The sequence below is a fragment of the Myxine glutinosa genome, chromosome 9 (assembly GCF_964187855.1).
Source record: "Myxine glutinosa chromosome 9, kmMyxGlut1.1, whole genome shotgun sequence".
NCBI classification, from domain to species: Eukaryota; Metazoa; Chordata; class Myxini; order Myxiniformes; family Myxinidae; genus Myxine; species Myxine glutinosa.
The window spans coordinates 39235732-39260145 of record NC_136269.1 but is presented as its reverse complement, the minus strand read 5'-3'; the positions used below and the strand labels follow the sequence as shown (position 1 = coordinate 39260145).

At 42.5% G+C, this 24414-nt stretch overlaps 1 protein-coding gene across 1 annotated transcript in view; it reads left to right on the top strand.

Annotated features, from left to right (window-relative positions):
• The window catches only part of LOC137435775 (calpain-9-like), a 129463-nt gene that overhangs the window by 41155 nt on the left and 63894 nt on the right, over positions 1-24414 (top strand). The window contains exons 4-7 of the mRNA XM_068129721.2: positions 4947-5080; positions 7608-7776; positions 14100-14183; positions 19381-19466. Of these exons, the coding sequence (XP_067985822.2) occupies positions 4947-5080; positions 7608-7776; positions 14100-14183; positions 19381-19466 (473 nt within the window). The remainder of the gene's footprint in view (positions 1-4946; positions 5081-7607; positions 7777-14099; positions 14184-19380; positions 19467-24414) is intronic.

Here is a 24414-nt window from a genome sequence, read left to right as displayed (position 1 = left end):
CAGAAGACAAGTTTCTGAGAGTCAACAGCTTGCGTGATAGGCGGCTCACAGGACAACAGCTTCAAGCACAGCTTAACACTGGTCGAAGTAAGCAAGTCTCAGTTTCAACTGTGAAGAGAAGACTTCGAGCTGCAGGTTTGACGGGTCGAGTGGCAGTAAGAAAGCCATTGCTAAGATGGCAAAATAAGAAAAAGAGGCTTGCCTGGGCCATGAAGCACTGCAGGTGGACTACTGAAGACTGGAAGAAGGTCTTATGGACCGGACCGATGAATCAAAATTTTAAATCTTTGGTTCATCACGTTGGGTTTTTGTACACCGTCGAGCAGGTGAAAGGATGGTTCCTCAGTGTGTGACACCAACTGTCAAACATGGAGGAGGAAGCGTGATGGTCTGGGGCTCTTTTGCTGGATCCAGAGTCGGCGACTTGCACAGAGTGACAGGCACCCTGAATCAAAAGGGCTACCACATCATTTTGCAGCGCCATGCAATACCCTCTGGTATATGCCTAGTTGGTCAGGGGGTTCATCCTACAGCAAGATAATGACCCGAAACACACCTCCAGGCTATGTCAAAACTACCTTCCAGGAAAAGAACAAGACGGTCGGCTTCAAATCATGGAATGGCCAGCACAGTCTCCAGACTTAAACCGCATCGAGCTGGTTTGGGATGAACTGGACAGAAGGGTGAAAACAAAGCAACCTACAAGTGCAACACATTTGTGGGGACTTCTGCAACAGTGTTGGGAAGAGCTTCCCGAACAATATTTGATTTCCATTGAAGAAAGAATGCCACGAGTGTGTTCGGCGGTTATGTCTGCAAAAGGTGGCTACTTTGCTGACTCAAATTTTTTTATTAAATTTTGTTAAACAAAATTTTTCTGTCATTTCTTTTTCATATCCAATTGTTTATTTGTTCTATGCTTAATTTCAGAGTACATTGAGATATTAAAGTGTGTAAATTTCAATAAAAACTGGAAAAATTGAGGTGTTCTAAAACTTTTGACCGGAAGTGTATATATATATAAATAGTCACGTGAAAAGGTAAGTACAATCCATGTAAAGTTTTGACTTTTTCAACATATTTCAACATACAGCTATTTGATCTTCATTTCAACAATAATGATAGATAAAGGTGATATAATATAACAAATATCATGAAACATTTACATTTTGTAGTCCATTGTATAATTTAAATAAACATAAATGCAAATTTCGCATATGCAAAAAGTAAATACACCCTTGGCAATAATAGGTGGTATCGCCCCCTTTGGCAGAAACAACCTCAAGTAGGCATTTCTTAAAACTGTCTACCAGTCTCTGACATCGACTGGGAGAAATTTTTGCCCACTCCTCCTTGCAGAATTCTTTCAGCTGTGCGATGTTTGAGGGGTTTCTTGCATGCACAGCTCGTTTCAAATCCCTCCACAACATCTCGATGGGATTTAGATCCGGGCTTTGACTTGGCCATTCCAGAACCCTCCATTTCTTTCTTTTCAGCCATTCCTTGGTGGATTTACTGGTATGTTATGTTCATTGTCATGTTGAAAGGTCCACCTTAGGTTGAGCTTCAACTTTCCAACAGATGGCCTCACATTATCCTCAAGCACCCTCTGGTACAATGAAGAATTCATAGTGGATTCTATGATGGTGAGCTGCCCAGGCCCTGATGCAGCAAAGCTGCCCCAAACCATAATATTTCCACCACCATGCTTTACAGTTGGTATCAGGTTCTTGTGGTCAAATGCTGTCTTTGGTTTTCGCCAAACATGTCTTCTGGTACTGTGGCCAAATAGCTCTACCTTTGACTCATCTGTCCAGAGCACATTGTTCCAGAAGTGCTGGTCTTTGCCAAGGTGTTCATTGGCAAACTTTAGTCTTTCCCTGATGTTCTTTCTGGACAGCAAAGGTTTCCTCCTGGCACACCTCCCATGTAGATCAAATTTGTGCAGCCTCTTTCTAATGGTAGACTCGTGCACTTTGACATCAACAGTGGCAAGAGCTACCTGTAGGTCCCGTGATGACATTCTGGGGTTCTTAGAGACTTCTTTCAGCATCTTGCGGTCTGCTCTCGGGCTAAACTTGCTGGGGCGGCCTGGCCTGAACAAGTTGGCAGTTGTTTGGAATCTTCTCCACTTGTAGATGATCTTCCGGACAGTCGAATGATTGATTTCAAATTGTTTGAAGATCTTTTTAAATCCCTTCCCAGACTCGTAGGCATCTATAACCTTCTTTCTGAAGGCCACAGAGAGCTCTTTTGATCTAGGCATGGTGACGCCGCACACTTCAACAACAAAGACCAAACCAAACTAAATGTCTGAGGTTTAAATAAGACAGGTTCCTCCAAGATCCTCTCTAACGATGTTCTAATCATTTGCACCTGAGCTGCTGCACCTGATTCAAATTTGAGGTATTTGAAGTATTGATAAATGTAGGGGTGTACTTAATTTTTCCACATTATACAATGGACTACAAAATGTAAATGTTTCATGATATTTGTTATATTATATCACCTTTATCTATCAATATTGTTGAAATGAAGATCAAATAGCTGTATGTTGAAATATGTTGAAAAAGTCAAAACTTTACAAGGGGTGTACTTACTTTTTCACGTGACTGTATATACACACACACATCATTTACACACACACTTTCATTTGATATATATACTAGCAGAAGTACCCGGCATTGCCGGGCGGGGGAGGGGAGGGGAAAGGGGAGGGGGAGGGGAAAGGGAGGGGAACGGGGGGGAGGGGAGAAGATGGGGGAGGGGGAGGGGAGGGGCGGGAGGGGGGAGGGGAGAGGAGGGGGAGGGGAATGGGGAAGGGGAGTGGGAAAGGGGAGGGGGTAGGGTGGAGGGGGAAGGGGAGGATGGAGGGGGAAGGGGAGGATGGAGGGGGAGGGTGGAGGAGAGGGAGAGGGGGGACGGGAAGGGGAGGGGGGAGGGGAGGGGAGGTAACATTACATTACACACACACACAAACTGTGTTTTATGTTCAATGGTCTGGCGGCGGGGATGGAACATCAAGTGATCGCTCTGAGCGAATCAGCGCGCTGCTCTGCCACCGGCTCAGATTCCGTGTATAATATTCCTCGCTGAAAAAAAATCTATGTGAAACATGCTATCTATGCTAAATCATGCTAAATCATGCTAAATGCTAATCATGTTAAAATCTATGCTACTTGCTGTGAGTTTATGGCGGCAAGGAACATCACGTGATTGCTCTGAGCGAATCAGCGCGCTGCTCTGCCACCGACTCAGATTCCGTGTATAATATTCCTCGCTGAAAAAAAATATGGACCTAAAGATGAAAGAAAAAAAAACCTATGTTGTGTGAATGGCAATGTTCCTCGCTGAAATGTGAAAAAACGCAATCGCTTTTCACTCTGAATTACGTGTGAATGCGTAACTGTGAGTTTATGGTGGCAAGGAACATCACGTGATCGCTCTGAGTGAATCAGCGCGCTGCTCTGCCACCGGCTCAGATTCCGTGTATAATATTCCTCGCTGAAAAAAAATCTATGTGAAACATGCTACTATCTTTGCTAAATCATGCTAAATCATGCTAAATGCTAATCATGCTAAAATCTATGCTACTTGCTGTGAGTTTATGGCGGCAAGGAACATCACATGATCGCTCTGAGCGAATCAGCATGCTGCTCTGCCACCGGCTCAGATTCTGTGTCTTATATTCCTCGCTGAAACGCGCTGAGGTAAAAATATGGTAAAAAATATTACGAAATAATTTTTTTTAGGTCGGCCATGTTCTTCCCAGGCTCAATGGCCATGTCTATGCCAAATATCAAGCACATGAGCCTCTCCGTTTAGGAGTCTATCGGTAACATTACACACACACACACACACACACACACACACACACACACACACAAACTGTGTTTTATATATATATATATAAATATACACACACACACACAGACAGGGTGTTTCAAAAAGAATGATACAACTTTAAACGTTTATTTACAAAGAAACAGAAACCTCAGGAACGTGAACCAAACATTTCTTGAAATCTTAGGGCATGGTATTTTCTATCACTGATTGCTATTGCAGTAAGTCACTGCTAGTGAAAGCCCAAGGTCTGAAATTGGCATTTATGCAAAAGCCTTGTAATTGACATTCTCGATGTGTGCCCCTCTGCGGTTCAGACAGGCATTCATCTTGACTCCAAAGTTCTCCAAACTCCCAAGACTCCAACTTTCTTGGAGGTCTCATGTGGCACTGCCTGAAGGTAGTCTGACACCTCCTGCTTCAGATCATCCAGTGTGGCAAGGCGATTTACGTAGACAGAGCCCTTGGCAGCCCCCCAGAACCAGTAGTCCAGAGGGTTCAAGTTTGGGCTTTGGGGTGCCCAGTCATAAGCGGTACCCAGGGCAACGAGGTGGTTTATTAAGAGCTGCTGCAGGAAAGTGATGGTGTCACCAGCTGTATGCCGGGGTGCACCATCCTGCATAAACCAGGTCATGCTGAGCTGGTTTGGGGTGACCTTTTGGGATAGGTCATTATGGAACTTCTGGAGCACGGCTCGGCAGTGCTCACCATTGATCGTCACCGTCCTGCTGTTGTCATTCTCAAACCACTGAAATAGATGGGTCTCCACCCTGTATATATATATATGTATATGTATATACACTTACACGGTACTTTAAATGGCCCGAATTATTCCCACCTTCTTGTGTCGTCGACTGGCGAGGGTTTTGGCCCAATATATTCACAAACTGGTTGTGCAGGCATGACGTTCAACTGAAGGTGGTAGGAATTTGGAATTTATCCGAATACATCTCTCACCTGTAATTGGTGAATTAAGTTCCTGCTATATCAATTGCCCCAAGCTGCGAATGGGAATTGGGGAAGCCTCCAATCACGTTTTTGTTTCACTTTAATTAATTGAGTGGTGTCTTCATGAAATGCATTTCTAATTTTCTCCTCCATAGTTCTGGCAGTTTGGCCGGTGGGTGGACGTGTTTATCGATGACAGCCTCCCGACACAAAACAACCACCTTGTTTTTCTTCATTCGGTTGATCGCAATGAGTTCTGGAGCGCGCTGTTGGAGAAAGCTTATGCCAAGTAAGTTAATGCAGATCTCACCCATTCTCAAAAATTCCTTCTGGTTCTTGTTGTCATATTTAAAGGTCTTCAAAGTTACTAATATCACATTCTAAGAAACATCACATGGTGATAATATATATACTGTTACATTTATGGGGGGGAGGGGCGTTATAGATTATCTGAGAAGAGATAGAACTGTACAGAGTAGGATGGTCTGTGTGCGAGTAGGAAGGAAGTAGGGACCTGTCAGCTTAAGGATTGTGTTTGTGCACGATAGGGCGGGTCGTGTTTGTGATAAGATAGAGAGGGATTAAAGTTAATTAATGTGTGTAAATTTCTTGCAACCATCCACCGGGCATGCCAAGTTACAGCTCTGTAGAGCAGATGAAGAACTAGGTAGAAAGCAAAGGGGATTTTGCCAGGCGAGGAGAGAGGGCGGGGCTACACTACATGACCAAAAGTATGCGGACACCCCTTCTAATTAGTGGATTCGGCTATTTCAGCCACACCCATTGTTGACAGGTATATATAATCAAGCACACAGCCATGCAATCTCCATAGACAAACACTGGCAGTAAAATGGGCCATACTGAAGACCTCAGTGACTTTCAGCGTTGCACCGTCATCGGATGCCACCTTTCCAACAAGTCAGTTGGTCAAATTTCTGCCCTGCTAGAGCTGCCCTGGTCAACTGTAAGTGCTGTTATTGTGAAGTGGAAACGTCTAGGGGCAACAAAAGCTCAGCCGCAAAGTGGTAAGCCACACAAGCTCACAGAACAGGACCACCGAGTGCTGAAGTGCGTAGCGGGTAAAAATCGTCTGTTCTCGGTTGCAACACTCACTACCGAGTTCCAAACAGCCTCTGGAAGTAACGTCAACACAACAACTGTTTGTCGGGAGCTTCGTGAAATGGGTTTCCATGGCCGAACAGCCGCACACTAGCCTAAGATCACCATGCACAATGCCAAGCGTCGGCTGGAGTGGTGTAGAGCTCGCCGCCATTGGACTCTGGAGCAGTGGAAACGCGTTCTCTGGAGTGATAATCACGCTTCACCATCTGACAGTCCTACGGACGAATCTGGGTTTGGCAGATGCCAGGAGAACGCTAACTGCCCGAATGCATAGTGCCAACTGTAAAGTTTGGTGGAGGAGGAATAATGGTCTGGGGCTGTTTTTCGTAGTTTGGGCTAGGCCCCTTAGTTCCAGTGAAGGGAAATCTTAACGCTACAGCATACAATGACATTCTAGAATCTAGATGATTATGTGCTTCCAACTTTGTGGCAACAGTTTGGGGAAGGCCCTTTCCTGTTTCAGCATGACAATGCCCCCATGCACAAAGCAAGGTCCATACAGAAATGTTTTGTCGAGATTGGTGTGGAAAAACTTGACTGGCCTGCACAGAGCCCTGACCTCAACCCCATCGAACACCTTTGGGATGAATTGGAACGCCAACTGCGAGCCAGGCCTAATCGCTCAACATCAGTGCCCGACCTCACTAATGCTCTTGTGGCTGAATGGAAGCAAATCCCTGTAGCAATATTCCAACATCTAGTGGAATGCCTTTCAGGAAAGTGGAGGCTGTTATAGCAGCAAAGGGGGGACCAACTCCATATTAATGCCCATGATTTTGGAATGAGATGTGTGATGTTCGGGTGTCCACATACTTTTGGTCATGTAGTGTATGTTCATCCCTTGGAAGGAGATGGAGCCCAATGCCTAGAGGGGCAGTGTGTTGTCAAGGGAGACAAGGGAGGAGCTGACAAAAAGATGCAAGAGGAATTGCACTATAGTGCTGCAGATTGAGCATGAAAATGAGGGTGAAGTGGCAACTAGCTTCCTACCAGCTAATTTTGATATTTTTATAAAGTATGGGCCTTGACTACTTCACACACCAAAAATACCCAGAATCCACTTGGGGGAACATGTTCAAGTGACGTCATCAAGATGGCCTCCATTTTTATTAAGTTTTTGTATTTTATTTTTACATTGAGGGTCCCTGTGTCCTAATCTGTAATAAAATGATACTAGCATCTGATTTAAATATTCTATTTAATAATACTAGCATCTGGTTCCTCCAAGATCCTCTCTAACGATGTTCTAATCATTTGCACCTGAGCTGGTGCACCTGATTCTAATTTTAGGTATTTGAAGTAGTGATAAATGTAAGGGGTGTACTTACTTTTTCCACATGCGAAATTTGCATTTATGTTTGTTTAAATTATACAATGGACTACAAAATGTAAATGTTTCATGATATTTGTTATATTATATCACCTTTATCTATCAATGTTGTTGAAATGAAGATCAAATAGCTGTATGTTGAAATATGTTGAAAAAGTCAAAACTTTACATGGGGTGTACTTACTTTTTCACGTGACTGTATATGAGGGTTTCTGGGGTCGGGGATGGGTCCTTGAACATGATTTGATATTGATTTTGTTTACAAATTTTTTGAAAGACATATTCCCATTAATGGTTGTGATTCACCAGTAGAGATTGTAAATTTTGAACTGCTTTGTCCACTTTCTGATGGCTTACTCCACAGGTTGAATGGTTCATACGAGGCACTCAAAGGGGGTAGCATTGCCGAGGCAATGGAGGATTTCACCGGAGGCGTCTACGAGTTCTACAACCTAACGAAGGCCTCCCCAAGCTTGTACCGATTCATGCACAAAGCTCTGCAGAAGGATTCCATGATGGGATGTTCTATCGACGTGAGTAAAAGCACAATTTACAGAATTACAGAACCTGCAAAGCTCTTGAACTTCCATCCACATGCGTTTTCGCTTATTTTGCCCTGAATGTGCAGTTTTTACGGTGTAGCCCGTAGCGCAATTTAGGGATAAATTAAATCTAGGGATAAATTTGTCAAGAAAAAAAATGACATCATCGCTCATGTGGTTCGGCAGCCATATTTTGACGATGTAGCCCATATTTTGACGATGTAGCCCATATTTTGTCATCTGGAACATCATGGCAATGCCATCTGGAACAGCGTTTGTCTGTCCATCTGGTGTATGTATGTATGTCCCTCACAAACATCCACCAATCAGAGTTGAGGATCTGGTCACATGACAGGGGGACAGCAGATCCTCCACTCAGCAGATCCTCCACTCAGCAGATCCTCCACTCAGCAGATCCAAGCCCGGCTACGTCATTGTTAGACTATCTGTCTTGTTTCTCAATTAATTTAGAGTTTTAAGTAGATAAAGCTAAATAAACATGTTCGTACTATGAATGATGTGTCATGTCAGCGGTGTCTCGGTTGTCAATAAGGTGAAGGGTCATGCTGGGCGGTTTGCCATGCTTCTTCCAGCAGTGGTTAGGGCAGGAATTTTGAATTTGTTCAGGGTGCTGGCGATGGCTTGCCTACTCTACAGGAAAGAGACCGTGAGATATTTAACGCCCACCAACTAATGCTGGCTGATGGGACACCCGCTTGACGTCCATTTGAGGAATGGCACACACATTGATGAATCACACTGCCAGCGAAACACGAGTATGACAGTTTATTGCTCGGTTGGGATTCAGACACAGGCTTGACAGCTTAGAGCCGAGTGTGTGTACCTCAAGGCCATAATGCTTCTACAACTCTCACAGAAACCTCGTCCATTTCTCTTGTCGAATCACAAGTTTATTAACAATGCAATGAAAAATCACTCATAGTGACACTTGGTAAAAAGTGGACAAAGTAGAATGGCACTCAGTACAGCATAGTTGCTGGTTGAATTCAGTGACCTGATATGTAAATCGTCTTCAATTTTTAAGTTAATCGGATGAAAATTGACAATTTTAGAAATTTGGTCTATGTTGACCTTTTGGCTTATGTGACCTCAAATATAATTGGTGGTTGAATTCAGTTAGCTGATATGAAAATCCTATTCAAATTTCAAGTCAATCAGATGAAAATTGAGGATTTAAAATTCTGAAAAAAGTGATTGATCTTTGGCCTATGTTGACCTTTTGACCTAAGAAAATTAATAGGATTTTGTCGGACCACCAACTCTACCATTTGGTGAAGTTTCGTGAAGATCAGTTTAAAATTTTGACCTGGAGGCAAGTATAAGTGAGTGGACAGACAGACACACACACACACACACACACACACACACACACACAACACAAACACACAAACACACACAAACTGGAGTGATCAACATACTTGTCAAAAAAAAAAAAATTGGCCAAGTTATGAGCCAAGCTCGTATTTGGGTGAATAACTTTTGCCAGCGAAGGTGGACACGTAGGTTATGTTTTCACCCCTGTATGTATGTTTGTTTGTCTGTCAGTGAACAGGATAACTCAACTAGTTGTGGACGAAGTCGGACGAAATTTGATGGAGAGGCTGAGTGTGTGACAACGCGCAATTGATTATATGTTTCTGAAGATCCAAATCCAGATCCAGATACTATAATTTTTAAAAATGATTCTTCACCATTGAGAGATAGGGCCAAAAAGGATATATAGCAGGATATCTCAAAAGGTTATGGACGGATTCTGATGAAACTTGGTGGATGAGTTGGGTGTGTGACATTAAATAAATGATTCAATATTGGTAAAGATCTGAGTTCGGATCCGGATCAGATAATTTTAAAGCGATTCTTCACCATTGAGTGATAGGGTTAAAAACGATATTTCCCACGGTATCTCAAAAAGTTATGGACAGACTCGGACAAAACTTGGTGGACAGGTTCGGTGTATGATAAGGAACGATTTATTCAATTTTGGTGAAGATCTGAATCCGGATCAGAGAGTTTTCTTAAATCTTAAGTGATTATTTACCCTTGTGTGACACGACTACAGTAAAAACGATATTTCACACGATATCCAAAAAAGATATGGATGGATTCAGCCGAAACGTGGTGGACATGTTGGGTGTGTGATGTCGAAGAGTTTATTCAATTTTGGTGAAGATCTGAATCCGCATCCGATAATTTTTAAAATTATTTAAGTGATTCTTCACCATTGTACCCCGGTTTAGAATAACTGTAACAACCGGTGTGTACCCCGGTTTAGAATAGGTACATCGTATCCCTGCGTGTCGTAAGAGGCGACTAAAAGGGTTGGCGTCAGGAAGGGCATCCGGCCATAAAACATTGCCTCAAAAAGGGAACCATGACAATTACAACTACATATGGGCAGGGTACAGCCTGAAGTACCCCATGGGACGCAAAGGTGATCCTGGGGGAGGAGGCTGTTTGACAGCACCACTTAGTTGTCTGCGACATAAGGGGGAAAGGTGCGAGGAGAGCTCGGCGGGTGAAGTACCAACCGAGAATGAAGGTGTGGGGGAATGAAAGAGGTGACAGTGAGGCAGGCATTAAGAGAGAGGCTGAGTATGGTCGAGGATAATGTGGTTGACCTTGAAAGTGGTGGGATGTCAATGAAAGATAGTCTGTTGGGAGCCGTTGGTGAGGTATGTGGATGGATAAAAGGACAACCGAGGCACTCAGAAACATGGTGGTGGGATGATGAAGTTGGAAAGATGATTGACGAGAAGAATAAGTTCAAGGAGTGGCAGAAGGCGAAGGATACGCGGGCAGAAAAGGCAGAACATGAAAGTTTTAAGGCAACCAAGAAGGCTGCAAAGAAAGAGGTAGCAAAGGCACAGGAGGCATGGAGGAAAATGTTCGGAGAACGCTTGGATTCGGTAGAGGGCCAGAGAGCAGTATTCAGGATTGCAAAGCAGATAGTGAAAGAGAGGTGCGATGTGATGGGGGTGAGTTGCTTGAAGGATGAAGTGGGACAAATCGTTGTGGACCCAGATGGAATTAAACGAAGATGGAAGAGACATATGGAAATGCTGTTGAATGCAGAGAATGAATGGGATGGCAACATAGAGAGTAACCCAGTTTTAGGACCGGCAGAAAAGATAACTGAGGAGGAAGTTGAGGAAGCAATGAAAGCAATGAAGGGTAGAAAAGCAGGAGGGCCAAGGGGAGTTGTGGGAGATATGTTGAAGGCAGCAGGAAGTTGGGGTGTGAAGAGAATGACAGAGATCTGTAATCTGGTAGTGAAAGAAGGCCGCATTCCAGTGAATTGGGAACTGAGTCCCCTCGTCCCTCTATACAAGTGGAAAGGTGACCCTCTGGACTGTGGCTCGTATCGAGCGATAAAGTTATTGGAGCATTGAATGAAGGTATTGGAAAGAGTGTTGGAGAGGAGGATAAGGAAGAAAGTGAAGATCGACGAAATGCAGTTTGGATTTATGCCAGGAAGAGGAACGACAGACAGGCTTTTTTTTGTGAGGCAGTTGCAGGAGAAGTACATCGAGAAGAGGAAGAAGTTGTTTCTTGGGTTTGTTGTTTTGGAGAAAGCATTCGATCGGGTTCCACACGAAGTAGTGACATGGGCATTGAGGAAGTTAGGAGTGGAGGAATGGTTGATCAGAGTCGTGATGGCAATGTACGAAAGAGCACGCACAGCTGTAAGGACGAAGGACGGGAACAGTGGTGAGTTTGAGGTGAAGGTGGGAGTGCATCAGGGGTCGGTACTAAGTCCACTACTATTTGTAGCTGTGATGGAGGTGCTGGCTCGGAATGTAAAGGAGGGTTTACTGTGGGAGTTGTTCTCTGCAGATGATCTGGTGTTGATTGCAGAAAGTATGGATGGACTGAAGGAGAAGATGAACAAATGGAAGGAATGTATGGAGACAAAAGGTCTGAAGGTGAATATCGGAAAAACGAAGGTGATGGAAAGTGCTAAAGCATGTGGTGAGGTGGAAAGAACTGGGAAGTGGCCATGTGCTGTGTGCAGGAAGGGTGTCGGAGTGTACCCCATTCAATGTACAATGTGCACTGAGTGGGTTCATCAAAAATGTAGTGGTTTGAGAGGGTCATTAACCAGAGTGGCAGCTACATTCAAGTGTAAGGTGTGCACAGAGGGAGCTGCAGATGGAGGAAATGTTGACTTGGATCTTGGAGACGGCGTGAAGCTGGAAGGTGTGAAAATATTTTGCTACCTAGGAGACATCCTGAATGGAGAAGGTGGATCAAACTCTGCGACGGTTGCCAGAGTGAGATGTGCATGGAAGAAGTTTTGGGAACTGAGTGGCGTGCTGACAAGGAGGGGAGTGTCGTTGAAGCTGAAGGGAAAGGTGTATGCTGCATGTGTGAGAGGTGTTATGATTTATGGGAGCGAGACATGGGTAATGAATGTAGAGCAGCAACGAAGGCTGGAAAGGGTGGAAATGCGAATGGTTCGGTGGATGTGCGGAGTATCGTTGAGAGTCAGGAAGACAAATGATGAATTGCGAAAGATGATGGGAATAGAGCCTGTGATGGATGCTGTGCAGAGAAACAGGTTGAGATGGTTTGGTCATGTGTTGAGGAAGGATGAAAGTGACTGGTTGAGAAGAATGATGGAAATGAATGTAGAAGGAAGTAGAGGATGGGGAAGACCGAGAAAGACTTGGCTAAAGGTGGTGGAAGAAGAAATGCGGGCAAGGGGGGATGCAGAAAATAGGGCAAAATGGAGAAGATCGTCATGGGGCCCGCAAAGCTAACCGCCGCTCTCGCAGGGAAAATGGCCTTAAAATGCCTGTTGTTGTGTTGTTGTATTCTTCACCATTGAGAGATGGGGCCAAAATCGATACATACAGCTGCATGATGTTTCAAAAAGTTGTGGATGATTTATGACAAAACTTGGTGGATGAGTTGTAGTCAGGTTCACTATGTTTTTTCGTTCAAAATCATGGTAGATTAGCAAACCTATACATTTTTGGAATCGTTATTACATGGAAAATCTGAAAATCAATGTTTACATTTGCCAATTCCGACCATTTCGATTCGACCAATTCGACCAATCGACCAATTCCATTCGACCAATTCGACCATTCGACCAATCGCTTCGATCGACCATTTTGATCGATTCGATTCGATTCATCGAATTCGATTCGATCGACCATTCGACCAATTCGATTTGCCAATCGATTTGACCGATCTTTGCTTGTGTGGAACGGACTGTGAAAACGATGCGGACTATATTGTCGGATACGACACACAGGACAGTGATGACGAACTCTGAATGGCATATTCTGTAATCGTGTATGTTTGATGCCATTGACTGCCTGTGTATATTTTGTCATTGACTGCCTGTGTAGATGTGAAGTTATACTGACTGCATGTGTATATATGATTTTGCTGACTGCCTGTGTATGTTTGGTGATATGAATATTGTGACACATTTTGATGTTATTAACTGCCTGTACAAAATGATAACATGTATTTGATTATGCAACTTATCGCGAATATAAAGACAGTATTTTGCAATTCAAAACCTTTGATTCGTGTCTTACCATTCCCCATAGCACTAATTTGATACTTTCATTGGATTCCTTGTCCCTGAAAATATAGGTTTAGTATATTTTAAAAAGTTTTTAGGGTAATTAGAGGCAGAAATTGAACAAAATATGTATTTTACAGTGGCCATTTTGAAAATCCAAAATGGCCGCCATACAGGTATCTCTCCAAATCTAAACATTGATTTTTAGTTTCCTTATGCTATAACCTTTCCAAAAATGTATAGGTTTGCTCATCTACCATGATTTTGAACGAAATATAATTTATTGACATAGTGAACCTGACTATTGGGTTGGTGACAAGAACAAGCTGATTCGATTTTGGTTTAGGTCCGAATCCAGATCCAGCCGATCTGTGGGATAGAAAATGTAAACTGTGTGACTTGACAGAGGTATGCTCTCTCCCAAGCGTCTTTCTAGTTTTAGAATGAGAATGTTGGTGATTGAGTGATCCAGTAATTGAGCATTTTCCCTACATTATCAATGTGAGTAAATATAATTTTGCACAATTTCTGCTTAAAATTAAACACATTCATTACAATAAAATCCTCCTCCAACAGCTAATGCCATAAAATTAATTAAAACCGAACAAATCTTAACTTTCATGGAAAAAACCCAATAATCTAAAAGTGTTTATTTTGCAACCTCCGTGGATAGTTGTTGCCTAGTCCTCCTTGTGCTAATTGAAAGGTGTGCATACCATTGCTTTTTCGATGATGGCTTCTCATGTCTGTGCAGGCAACAAACCTGGCAGACGTGGAGATGCGCTTGTCCAATGGGCTTGTAAAGGGACATGCTTATTCCATCACTGGAGTGAACCAGGTTTGTTGCATTCAACCACTTGTACGAGTTTACATCCTCATGAAACTTCCGATGTGTTTGCTGAATCGTTGAATCAAGATTACTGATGTGGATGCCTCTGAAGCCCCATGCTTGCCTTTAAGGTGTGTAGGCTGAGTTTACATTTCCTAATTCAATAGGACCCAGTTGTTCCCTCTTGCCTCTGCCAGTAATTAGTTCCAGTCTAACTGCCTTTCCACTTTTCAAATTCACTTTGTTTTCACTTACAGTAGACATATGGCAAGCAATCATGGAGCAAACTCCTTGATTACTGTAATTCAATGTGTAGATTGTCAATCCATGGTCATTGTTTCCTTTGAACTTTTCAACATACTGTTACATTTGTGGGGGCAGGGGATGAAATACCACAGTGGAAATAGGATCGTATAGGTATAGCATGGACCGTGTATGAGTAGGAGACATATCGATGTATTTAAGTAGGGAAATCTTTGAGCTTAAGATAATTTACATGTCACCACACAGGATGGGGGGGTGGGGGTGGTGGTGTGGTGTTAACTAGGTAGGTCTAAGGCTTGTTTCTCCCAGTATGTGATTGCCCCCTGTGACCTTTTCATACGTTATTAGTCACAACTACAACAAGGCCGGCCATAAAACCCCCGTTTAAACAACAACAACCGACATAACGGCCGACAGAAACGCAAACATTCCAGAGCAGACTAAACCCCGCCTCCAATGAATCGTAATCGGCAACTAAGCCCCACCTCTAGAAAGAGCAAGACCGACAGGCCGCGCCCCGAGCTTCGTCATTGGTCGAGAGGACACGGGATGTTTCGAGCGAGCTCGGCCGTTGGTCGGCGTGATGTCAGGGTGATGTCAGAGAGCAGGAAAGAGGAAGAATCGCTCACTAGCTCTCTCTCTCTCTCTCTTGGTCTTTTGTCTCTCGGATGCCTCGCCAGTGTGTGGTCCGCATGCGCTTCTGAAGAGTTTTCAGAGCCTTTGTGGAACTTTTAAATAGTTGAAGGAGGAGGCGCTGCTGGTCTGTGATGCTCTTCGGGGGAGCTGGGGGCTGTGTTGTGCTGGCTAGCCCGGGATTGAACAGGAGACATTTGGCTGCCTGATGCAAGGCTCGGTATGCTCATGCGATTGACCGGCGCCATTTCTGGGTGCTTCGACGTGCGGTCCTCTCGTCGACCGACCCCACCAAAGTGCTCGTCTAGACCAGAGCTGAGTGCTGGCCGACTAGAAAGAACATTTATTTTATTTTCTCTTTCCTCTTGTCTGTATTTGTGTTCGAGTGGAGACGTCTCAAAGTCGGATTTATTTTACCTCAACCTTTATTTTGCCGTGCTTGACTTTTATTAAACCATTATTGTGTTGCATTTTATGTGTTGTTTCTTTGTTGTGGGTTTCGGGAATCAACCCGTGTGTTTTGTTCAGGTAAGCACCTTGTTTCCTTCACCCGCGCACGACGGACCAACCGCCAATTTGGGCTACGCGCCTCGGAGTTAGAACCGTTACGGCCATTCGCCACCCTGCGGTGTTAACCACCTGGGCTGACACAACAATACCTTATCTGTGACCATCAGCATTGCTTCATTAATTGATTCAGTGATTATTTACCATTGAGAGAGGGGTCAAAACTATATACCTGTACACTATACAGTATAGCGTATTATATCTCAAAAAGTTGTGGATGAGTTATGGCAAAACTTGGTGGATGAGTTGGTCAGGTGAATAGAACAAGCCAATTAGATTTTGGTTCAGGTCAGGATCCAGATCTGGTCTATTAGTGGGATACAAAACGTAACCTGTTCAGCCTGGCGGAGGTATGCTTTCTACCGAGTGCTGTTCTTTTTGCTTGGAATAATACTTTCAATTGTGCTATTTTCTTCAACTCTTGTGAAAAGTCAACAGCCTTACTTTCATTAGTTTCACCCTGAAGAGGATGCAAGACTTTTGCAATGCCCCTGTCTGTCTGTCTTTGTGTTTGTATGTATCATTGGTTGTTATCTCCATATTTCGGGTTTTAGAAGGTGGAACGGAGCAAGACAATTCCCAGGACTCAAAGCATCCACCCCCGCTCCGGTGAAGGATTGCGATTCATGGGCTAAGTTGTGAAGTTGTGTTCTTAGAGATTTGTCCAAGGGCTCTTTTCAGGGTCCTCACTGAGCCCCGCACAGCCTCCAACTGTAGTTTGGTTGTGCTAATGTTCCCAGGGATGGTTTATAGGATATTTGTGAGGTTCTTTTTTTTTATCATTCTCAGTGCTCCAATTATCACTGGTACATTTTCGGTGCTCTTCAGCTTCTAGGATCTTTTCACTTCATTCTTGAGGTCTTGGTATTTGCTCATTTTCTTGTGTATCTGTCATTGTGTGTCATTGTTTGTGGCTCGTGTCATTTCTGTGTGTGGGTGTGTTTGTTTATCTGTTTGTGTTTGTGTCCGCATTTACGTATATATTTTCACTTTTAAAATGTTTTTCTCTACAACCACTCGGCTGATCGATGCAAAACTTTAAACATAGGAGGGACTCCCCATGGAGAATATTTCATTTATAACTCTGACATCATAGGTCACATGCTATGGCAGCCATATTGGATTAAAGGAAAACAATTTAGATATATTTTTGTCCGAAACCGCTCAAGGGGGAAAAAAATGAAACTTGGAACATGTCATCAACTCGCCATGGGATATATAAGGTGATAGTGATGACACCTTCGGTGATGTAGTCTGGTGGCCATATTGGATTGAAAATAAAAACGTTTAAAAAATCTTCTTGTTCAAGCATAATCGCTTAACAGATTGATTCGAAACTTCTTACATATGAAGTTTCACATCGATCAATTCAAAATATGTTCCCCATTATTGACCTGCCATGGGGAATATAGTTTGAAAAAAAAAAATCATGTACCTCTTCATTTATGCAATTTAGCCTTAATGTGCACAAAATGGTCGTTAAATATTCCAATAAATCAATCGATAATCAACTAGAAAACATGTGTAAATGCAAAGCCCATTCGTGCACCCACTTTGTATTTTGTCATCTTCTTCTTCTTCATATACTGTATGCTAAACATGATGAAAACAGCGAAAAAAAAACAAAATGAAAATTGACACTTTTATGCAGCATTGACCTTTTGATCTAAAAAAAAAAAAAGCAATAGGCTTCTAGCTTTTCATTGGTGTACCAATCCAGTGACCCAATATGCAAATTCTTAAAATTTCAGGTCAATAGAATGAAAATTGACGATTTATACAACCTTGGCCTTTGACCTTTTGCTCGAAAAAAAAAAATTCTCGGCTTCTAGCTTTTGATTGGTAAATCAATTCAGTGATCCAATTTGCAAATTTTTAACATTTCAGATCAATTGGATGAAAAGTAATGTGAGAATGAAAAACGATTTTACGTGATGCTGACCTTTCACCTTTTGATCAAATTGTCTTATACATATCTCTTCATTATAATAGAGCAAACGTATATGGTTATGTCGTTATGTTTGTTTATATGCGACAAAAACGTCTTCTTCTTCAAATCAAAATTAACACCCTCTTAATTACGTTTAGACTGCTGAGAACCCTCAGACCTTTGATGACCCTTTAATTCCCCCAAGACCCTTAAGACCACCAAGACCCCTGAAGACCCAAATACCCTTAAAGACTCTGAAGACCCCAAAGACCCAAAACACCCTGAAGACCCAAAACACAACCCGAAGACCACAAAGACCCCAAAAACCCAAAACACCCCAAAGACTCAAAATACCCTTAAAGGTCCAGAGGATCCAAAAGACCCCGACGACCCAAATGGCGCCGAAAACACAAAGACCCCGAAGACCCAAAACATCCCAAAGACCCAAAACACCCCCAAAATACCCAAAGACCCTTAAAGACCCAGAGGAACCAAAAGACCCTGCAGACTCCAAAGACCCTTAAAGACCCTTTAGACCCAAAAGACCCTTAAATACCCCGAAGAACCAAAATACCCCCCAAAGACTCTTAAAGACTCAGAGGAAACAAAAGACCCTTAAGACCCAAAAGCCCCTGAAGACACCAAAGACCCAAAAGACCCAAAACACCCCAAATACCCAAAATACCCTTAAAGGCCCAGAGGATCCAAAAGGCCCTGAAGACCACAAAGACCCTGAAGACCCCAAAAACCCAAAACACCCCAAATACCCAAAATACCCTTAAAGGCCCAGAGGATCCAAAAGGCCCTGAAGACCCAAATGGCGCCGAAAACACAAAGACCCCGAAGACCCAAAACATCCCGAAGACCCAAAACACCCCCAAAATACCCAAAGACCCTTAAAGACCCAGAGGAACCAAAAGACCCTGCAGACTCCAAAGACCCTTAAAGACCCTTTAGACCCAAAAGACCCTTAAATACCCCGAAGAACCAAAATACCCCCCAAAGACTCTTAAAGACTCAGAGGAAACAAAAGACCCTTAAGACCCAAAAGCCCCTGAAGACACCAAAGACCCAAAAGACCCAAAACACCCCAAATACCCAAAATACCCTTAAAGGCCCAGAGGATCCAAAAGACCCTGAAGAACCAAATGGCCCTGAAGACCCAAAACACCATGAAGACTCAAAAGACCCAAAAGGCAACGAAATGGTCAAAGATGCCTATCCCTCTGAAACGACACGTGGTGAGGCGCGGAGCGCGCCGAGTCACGCTAGTTCTCATAATAAAACTTTGTTGAAAATTTGATTACAAAAGCTCAACACAGAGACAGACACACAGAAATGATTGCAAAATCTCATCTCCCGCTACGTGGAGGACAGACTAATAAAGCTACAGATAATGGCAATGTATAATATAAACAGCAATGCAGAGTGAGAGGCGAGTGGAGAAGAAGAGCCCGTCACCATTTGTTAAGCTGTGTGCAGTGCAGGATGTATTGTTTGTTGCTCGTTCCTTATCTCTAAAATCAACGTAAGTTTGGACTACACCTACCTGCCACTTGGACATAGATTGATTAAAGAACCTTGGTTTTTGTGTTGGGGTGACTCAGACTGTACCATTGCTTCTCCAGCATAATATGAATTCCCAAAATGTTCATTAAATCATGAGTACATTCCCAAAATGAAGATCCATTCAACAGTACGTTGGCATGCCGAAACGATACTTCTCGCACATGTAAATGTGACTGTATTGTTCATCATTTTGAGGCCTCCTTTTGCCTGGATGTATAATTTTATTTTTGTGCTCGTTTGTAGGTGTTTTTCCAGGAGCAAGCTGTGCGTCTTGTGAGGCTGAGGAACCCTTGGGGTGAGGTTGAGTGGAATGGACCGTGGAGTGATGAGTACGTGCTCACAGAGTCAGCGATCTCTGCCCGGACATGGGGAGAGAAATATAGTTTATCAATTCATAAATCGCTTGGAGTACTTTTGTAATTCTGGTCATTTCTTCGTTATTTAGTAATCTCATGTAACTTGTGCTATCCTCATACCAGTACATAATTTATGCAATCTGCGATGTAGGAAGATTAAATGCGTGTAAATAAATGTCAGACTTAGTGCAATTAGAATAATGGACAAAATCAACATGGCGTTGATTGAGGTATGTTAACCACCGAGAGAAGCTGATGTTTCGGGTGTAAACCCTTCATCAGAGCAAAAGACTTATTTGGCTCAGATGAACGGGTAATTGCCGAAACGTGAGCATCTACTTGCTTCCTTGCATTGTGGTTAACATACCTCGATCAATGTCCTGTATATTTCATCCATTGTTCTACTTGTCCACTTTGGACCGTGAGCCCTGGTGTTGGGCTAGCGGCTAGGGTGCCGGCTTAGGATATCCTAGGATCCTGGGTTCGAATCCCGGTCGATCACTGAATTAACGCCAGGGGGGTTGACTCAGCCTGTTCATACCTTCCGAGGTCGGCTAATTGAGTACCAGCTCACTGGTAATTCCCTGTTTGTCGTTAAAGGCGGCAAAAAGGGTTGGCGTCAGGAAGGGCATCCGGCCGCAAAACATTGCTTCAAAAAGGGGACCGAAAAACAACAACAAACCACGGTTCCTGAAAAAGGCCAACCCCCGCTTTGCGGGGAAAAATGGCCTCTAAAGGTGGTTCTACTTATCAATACCCGCCTTCAAGACTGGTTCTTCATTTTACTGCAATAAGGAGTCATTTGATTTGAGATTATGGATGATCTCCTTAGATAATTATACACCTGACCTCCCAGGCCAGTGTAAATTACACATCTCAATATGTTATCTTGGAATGCCTCCTTTACTTGGAGTGTTCATTTGCCTGACGTTGGCCAACCGGCCAGAGTTGATCTTTAGACACTTTTATTCTTTTTACTTTTTATACTTTAAAAAAATATTTATTTATATATTTATTTATATATTTATTTATTTTATTTTATATTTTATTTATTTATTATTTTATAATTTATTTATTTATTTTTATTTTAATATTTATTAAATTTATTAAAAAATAAATGTATTAAAAATAAATATTTATTTTATTATATATATATACCAGCAGAAGTACCCGGCATTACCGGGTGGGGGAGGGGAGAGGGTGGGGGAAGGGGAGGGGAGGGGAACGGGGGGAGAGCGAGCCCCTTGGTAAAGCGAGCGATTTTTTTTTTCATAGCGTTTCATAGCGTCATAGCGATTTTTTTTTTCATAGCGTTCATAGCGTCATAGCGATTTTTTTTTTCATAGCGTCATAGCGTTCATCGCGTCATAGCGTTTCATAGCGTCATAGCGATTTTTTTTTTCATAGCGTCAAAGTGTCATATCGTTCATAGCGTTCATAGCGTCATAGCGTTCATAGCGTTTCATAGCGTCATAGCGTCATATCGTTCATTGCATTCATAGCGTCATAGCGTTCATAGCGTTTCATAGCGTCATAGCGATTTTTTCTTTCATAGCGTCATAGCGTTCATAGCGTCATAGCGTTCATAGCGTTCATAGCGTCATAGCGTGATCGCTCTGAGCGAATCAGCGCCCACCTGCTCTGATTCCGTTGATTCCGTGCGCTGAAATGCGCTGAGGTAAATATGAATAAAAAATATGGATCGTCAAATATTTTGAGTTCGGCCATGTTCGTCCCAGGCTCAATGGCCATGTCTATGCCAAATATCAAGCACGTAAGCCTCTCTGTTTAGGAGTCTATCGGTAACATTACACACACACACACACACACACGCACACACAAACTGTGTTTTATATATACTAGGGCATGCCCGTACTATATATATATATCTAAAATTATATCCCCCCCCCCTCTATTTACATGAAATGGTTTGGTCCAAAGCGAACGGCTTGCGAGTACGGTGACAATCCCCCCCCCTCTATTTACATGAAATGGTTTGGTCCAAAGCGAACGGCTTGCGAGTACGGTGACAATCCCCCCCCCCCCCCTCTATTTACATGAAATGGTTTGGTCCAAAGCGAACGGCTTGCGGAGTTTGGTAAAGAAATCGCCATAGCGTGCACAAACGCGCAGGAAAGCGAAAGAATCGCAAATTAGTTTTAATTAGTTTTAAAACATAGTTTAACGCCAACATAGTTTGCCAACGTGAAATAAATGAATACGCTCTCAAATGTGCCGTCCGAGGCAGAGTCTGTTCGGCACGTTCGGCACACGTGATAGCTCGCTGCTCTCTGATTGGTTGAATCGTTTTTTGGACATAGCTCGGTAACTACTTGTCCGATTAATATGAAACCTTGAAAAGGCACATCCTCAGGTCCCCAGCAATATACCTGGCAAGTTTAAAGTATATCGGACCCGTGGTTGTCGAGAAACAGCGGTCACAGACAAACAAACACACAGAGATTACTGGAATTATAGATAGATAGATTTATTTTATTTATTTATATATTTTTACTTTTATTTTTACTTTTTATCTTTAGATAAAGTATCAACCTCTAGATACTTTTATTTAACACAAGGAAGAAAACAAGTACAGATACATTCAAAGTACACCGCTCCCATGCCAAATAATTAAATATCCTCCAGCGCGGCATTACCGGGGCGACTTAGGCCTTAGGCGCCCGGCAATACCGCCATGCAGCTCATAGAAACTGTATTGGGAGGGAGATGTGTACAATAATTGATTGATTAATTGCATAATTAAAATCAACAAATAATGATCATAGAATATTTTCTTAATCAATTGACTAATAGCATACTTAAACCACCGGTGCTTCATGCGAAGCTGTAACTTTTTGATAATTAATTAAATAAGTCATTAATAATAAAAAAAAAATTGTAATTAATTGATTAAGCAATAAATAATTTGTCGATTAATTGATTAATCCACAAATCAAAAATATCCTTTATAGCCACATCACTTGGTCACTGTCGTGTCCAAATATCAGCTTCCTAGCTCGAGGTGCCTGAGATATTGCCCAGATGAGAAAATAAATAAATAAATGATTAATAATGAAAATAAATAAATAATAATCATTAAATAATTAATCAATTGGCTAATAGAATACCTAAACCACCACAGTTTCATCCGAATCTGTAACTTAAAAAAAATTAATTGATTAATTCATCAATCAAATAATTAAATAATTAATCGATTAATTGATTAATCAATAAATCAAAAATATCCTTTATAGCCACATCACTTGGTCACTGTCGTGTCCAAATATCAGCTTCCCAGCTCGAGGTGCCTGAGATATTGCCCAGATGAGAAAGGAAATAAATAAGTACTTAATTGAATGAAATGAATGAATGAATATGAATATGAATGATCGTTTTAAGGCCATTTTCCCCACTAGAGCGGGGGTTAGCCTTGCGGGCCCAATGACAATCATGGTTCCCTGTTTGAGGCAATGTTTTTATGGCCGGATGCCCTTCCTGACGCCATGCCCTTCCTGACGCCTGACTTAATTAATCGATAATAATTAAATAACTAATCAATTAATCGATTCATCAAAATACAAAAAATACTGTGTTTGCCAAAGCACTTGCTCACTATTGTGCCGAACTGTCAGCTTCCTAGCTCAAAGGATGGCTGAGATATCGCCCGGTCAACCAAACAAGAAAACAAACAAACAAACAAGAAGACAACTGGAGTGAAAACTGAGTACAGTACTCCCTTTCAGTGTGCGTCATTGCCGGGCTCCCTTTGGTGACCGGAAATGACGTTGTGCAGCGCCTGGAGATGGCATAGGGAAGGAGCGGTGTACAAAAGGCGACAAAGGTAAAACAATTTGTAGAAATGGATTCCAAAAATTACTGCCTCCATGGAAAATCTGGAAAAATTCAAAACAATGCAAAATACTCACAAAACACTTATCAGTTTATACTCAAGTCTTAGGAAAATGTACAGAAGATAGTGCGAGATCTCCTGACAAGCAATCAACTAAAAGCTTCTTTTCTGTGACGTCTTGCAGATTAAATCTCCAAATTTCCTCTGAAATTCTGACTTGTGTGGATCCTGCTTCCCTGTAAGAAAATAAGAGGACATCATCTACACAATCTTCCAAGACTGGTTGCAATTTTTTTTTGTCTAGGTTTCGAAGTACTCTTCCAACTGGCTTACCAGCTTATAAGTCTCTCACCCACCCAAAGGAAGGATATTTTGTCGGCTTATTTCCCACCATTAATGGCTTAGAGAAATCCTCAGGTTATGTCTACTTGCCAAGTAACCTTCTCTAGGATTAGCTATATCAAAGAGGATTTGGAGGGTGAAAAATATTTGGGAAAGCATTACAAGATAAGGATAACTGCCAAGTTGTGAGACTTGGAGCCTTAAGGTTTACACAAAATTGGATGTGGGTGTGGAGGGGGCAGCAAAGGGGTGGATAAAAGAAAAGGGGACATGCAAAAGCAAATATGGCAGTGAAACTCCATCGGTACGGTTATAGAATCTGCAAATGTGTGTCTGGATCAAGGTTTCCTTGAAAGTGGTAAATGATGGTAAAGCACATGTCATGATTGAATACAGACCCTTCACCACCACCCTGTATGTTCCCCACACCCCATGGCAGAAGGGGGAGATGAGGTAGGCAGGAGGAGTCATAGACACAGATATGACACTAATGGATGAGTAGCTGGCTCTCCACATCTGGAGTCGTATGAACCCTGATGAGTATGAACTCTGAGGAGGTATGAATATCCCTGATGAGTAATCAGCTATGAAAATGTTCCCACGCAGACAAAGAAAACATGTCTGATCCCCAAGAGGGGTTTGATTTGAGATTACTCATCATTAAATGCTAACTTTTCATCTCTCAAATCGGAGCATTGAGCAGTCTTCGCTCACCTGCAAGTTTGCAAG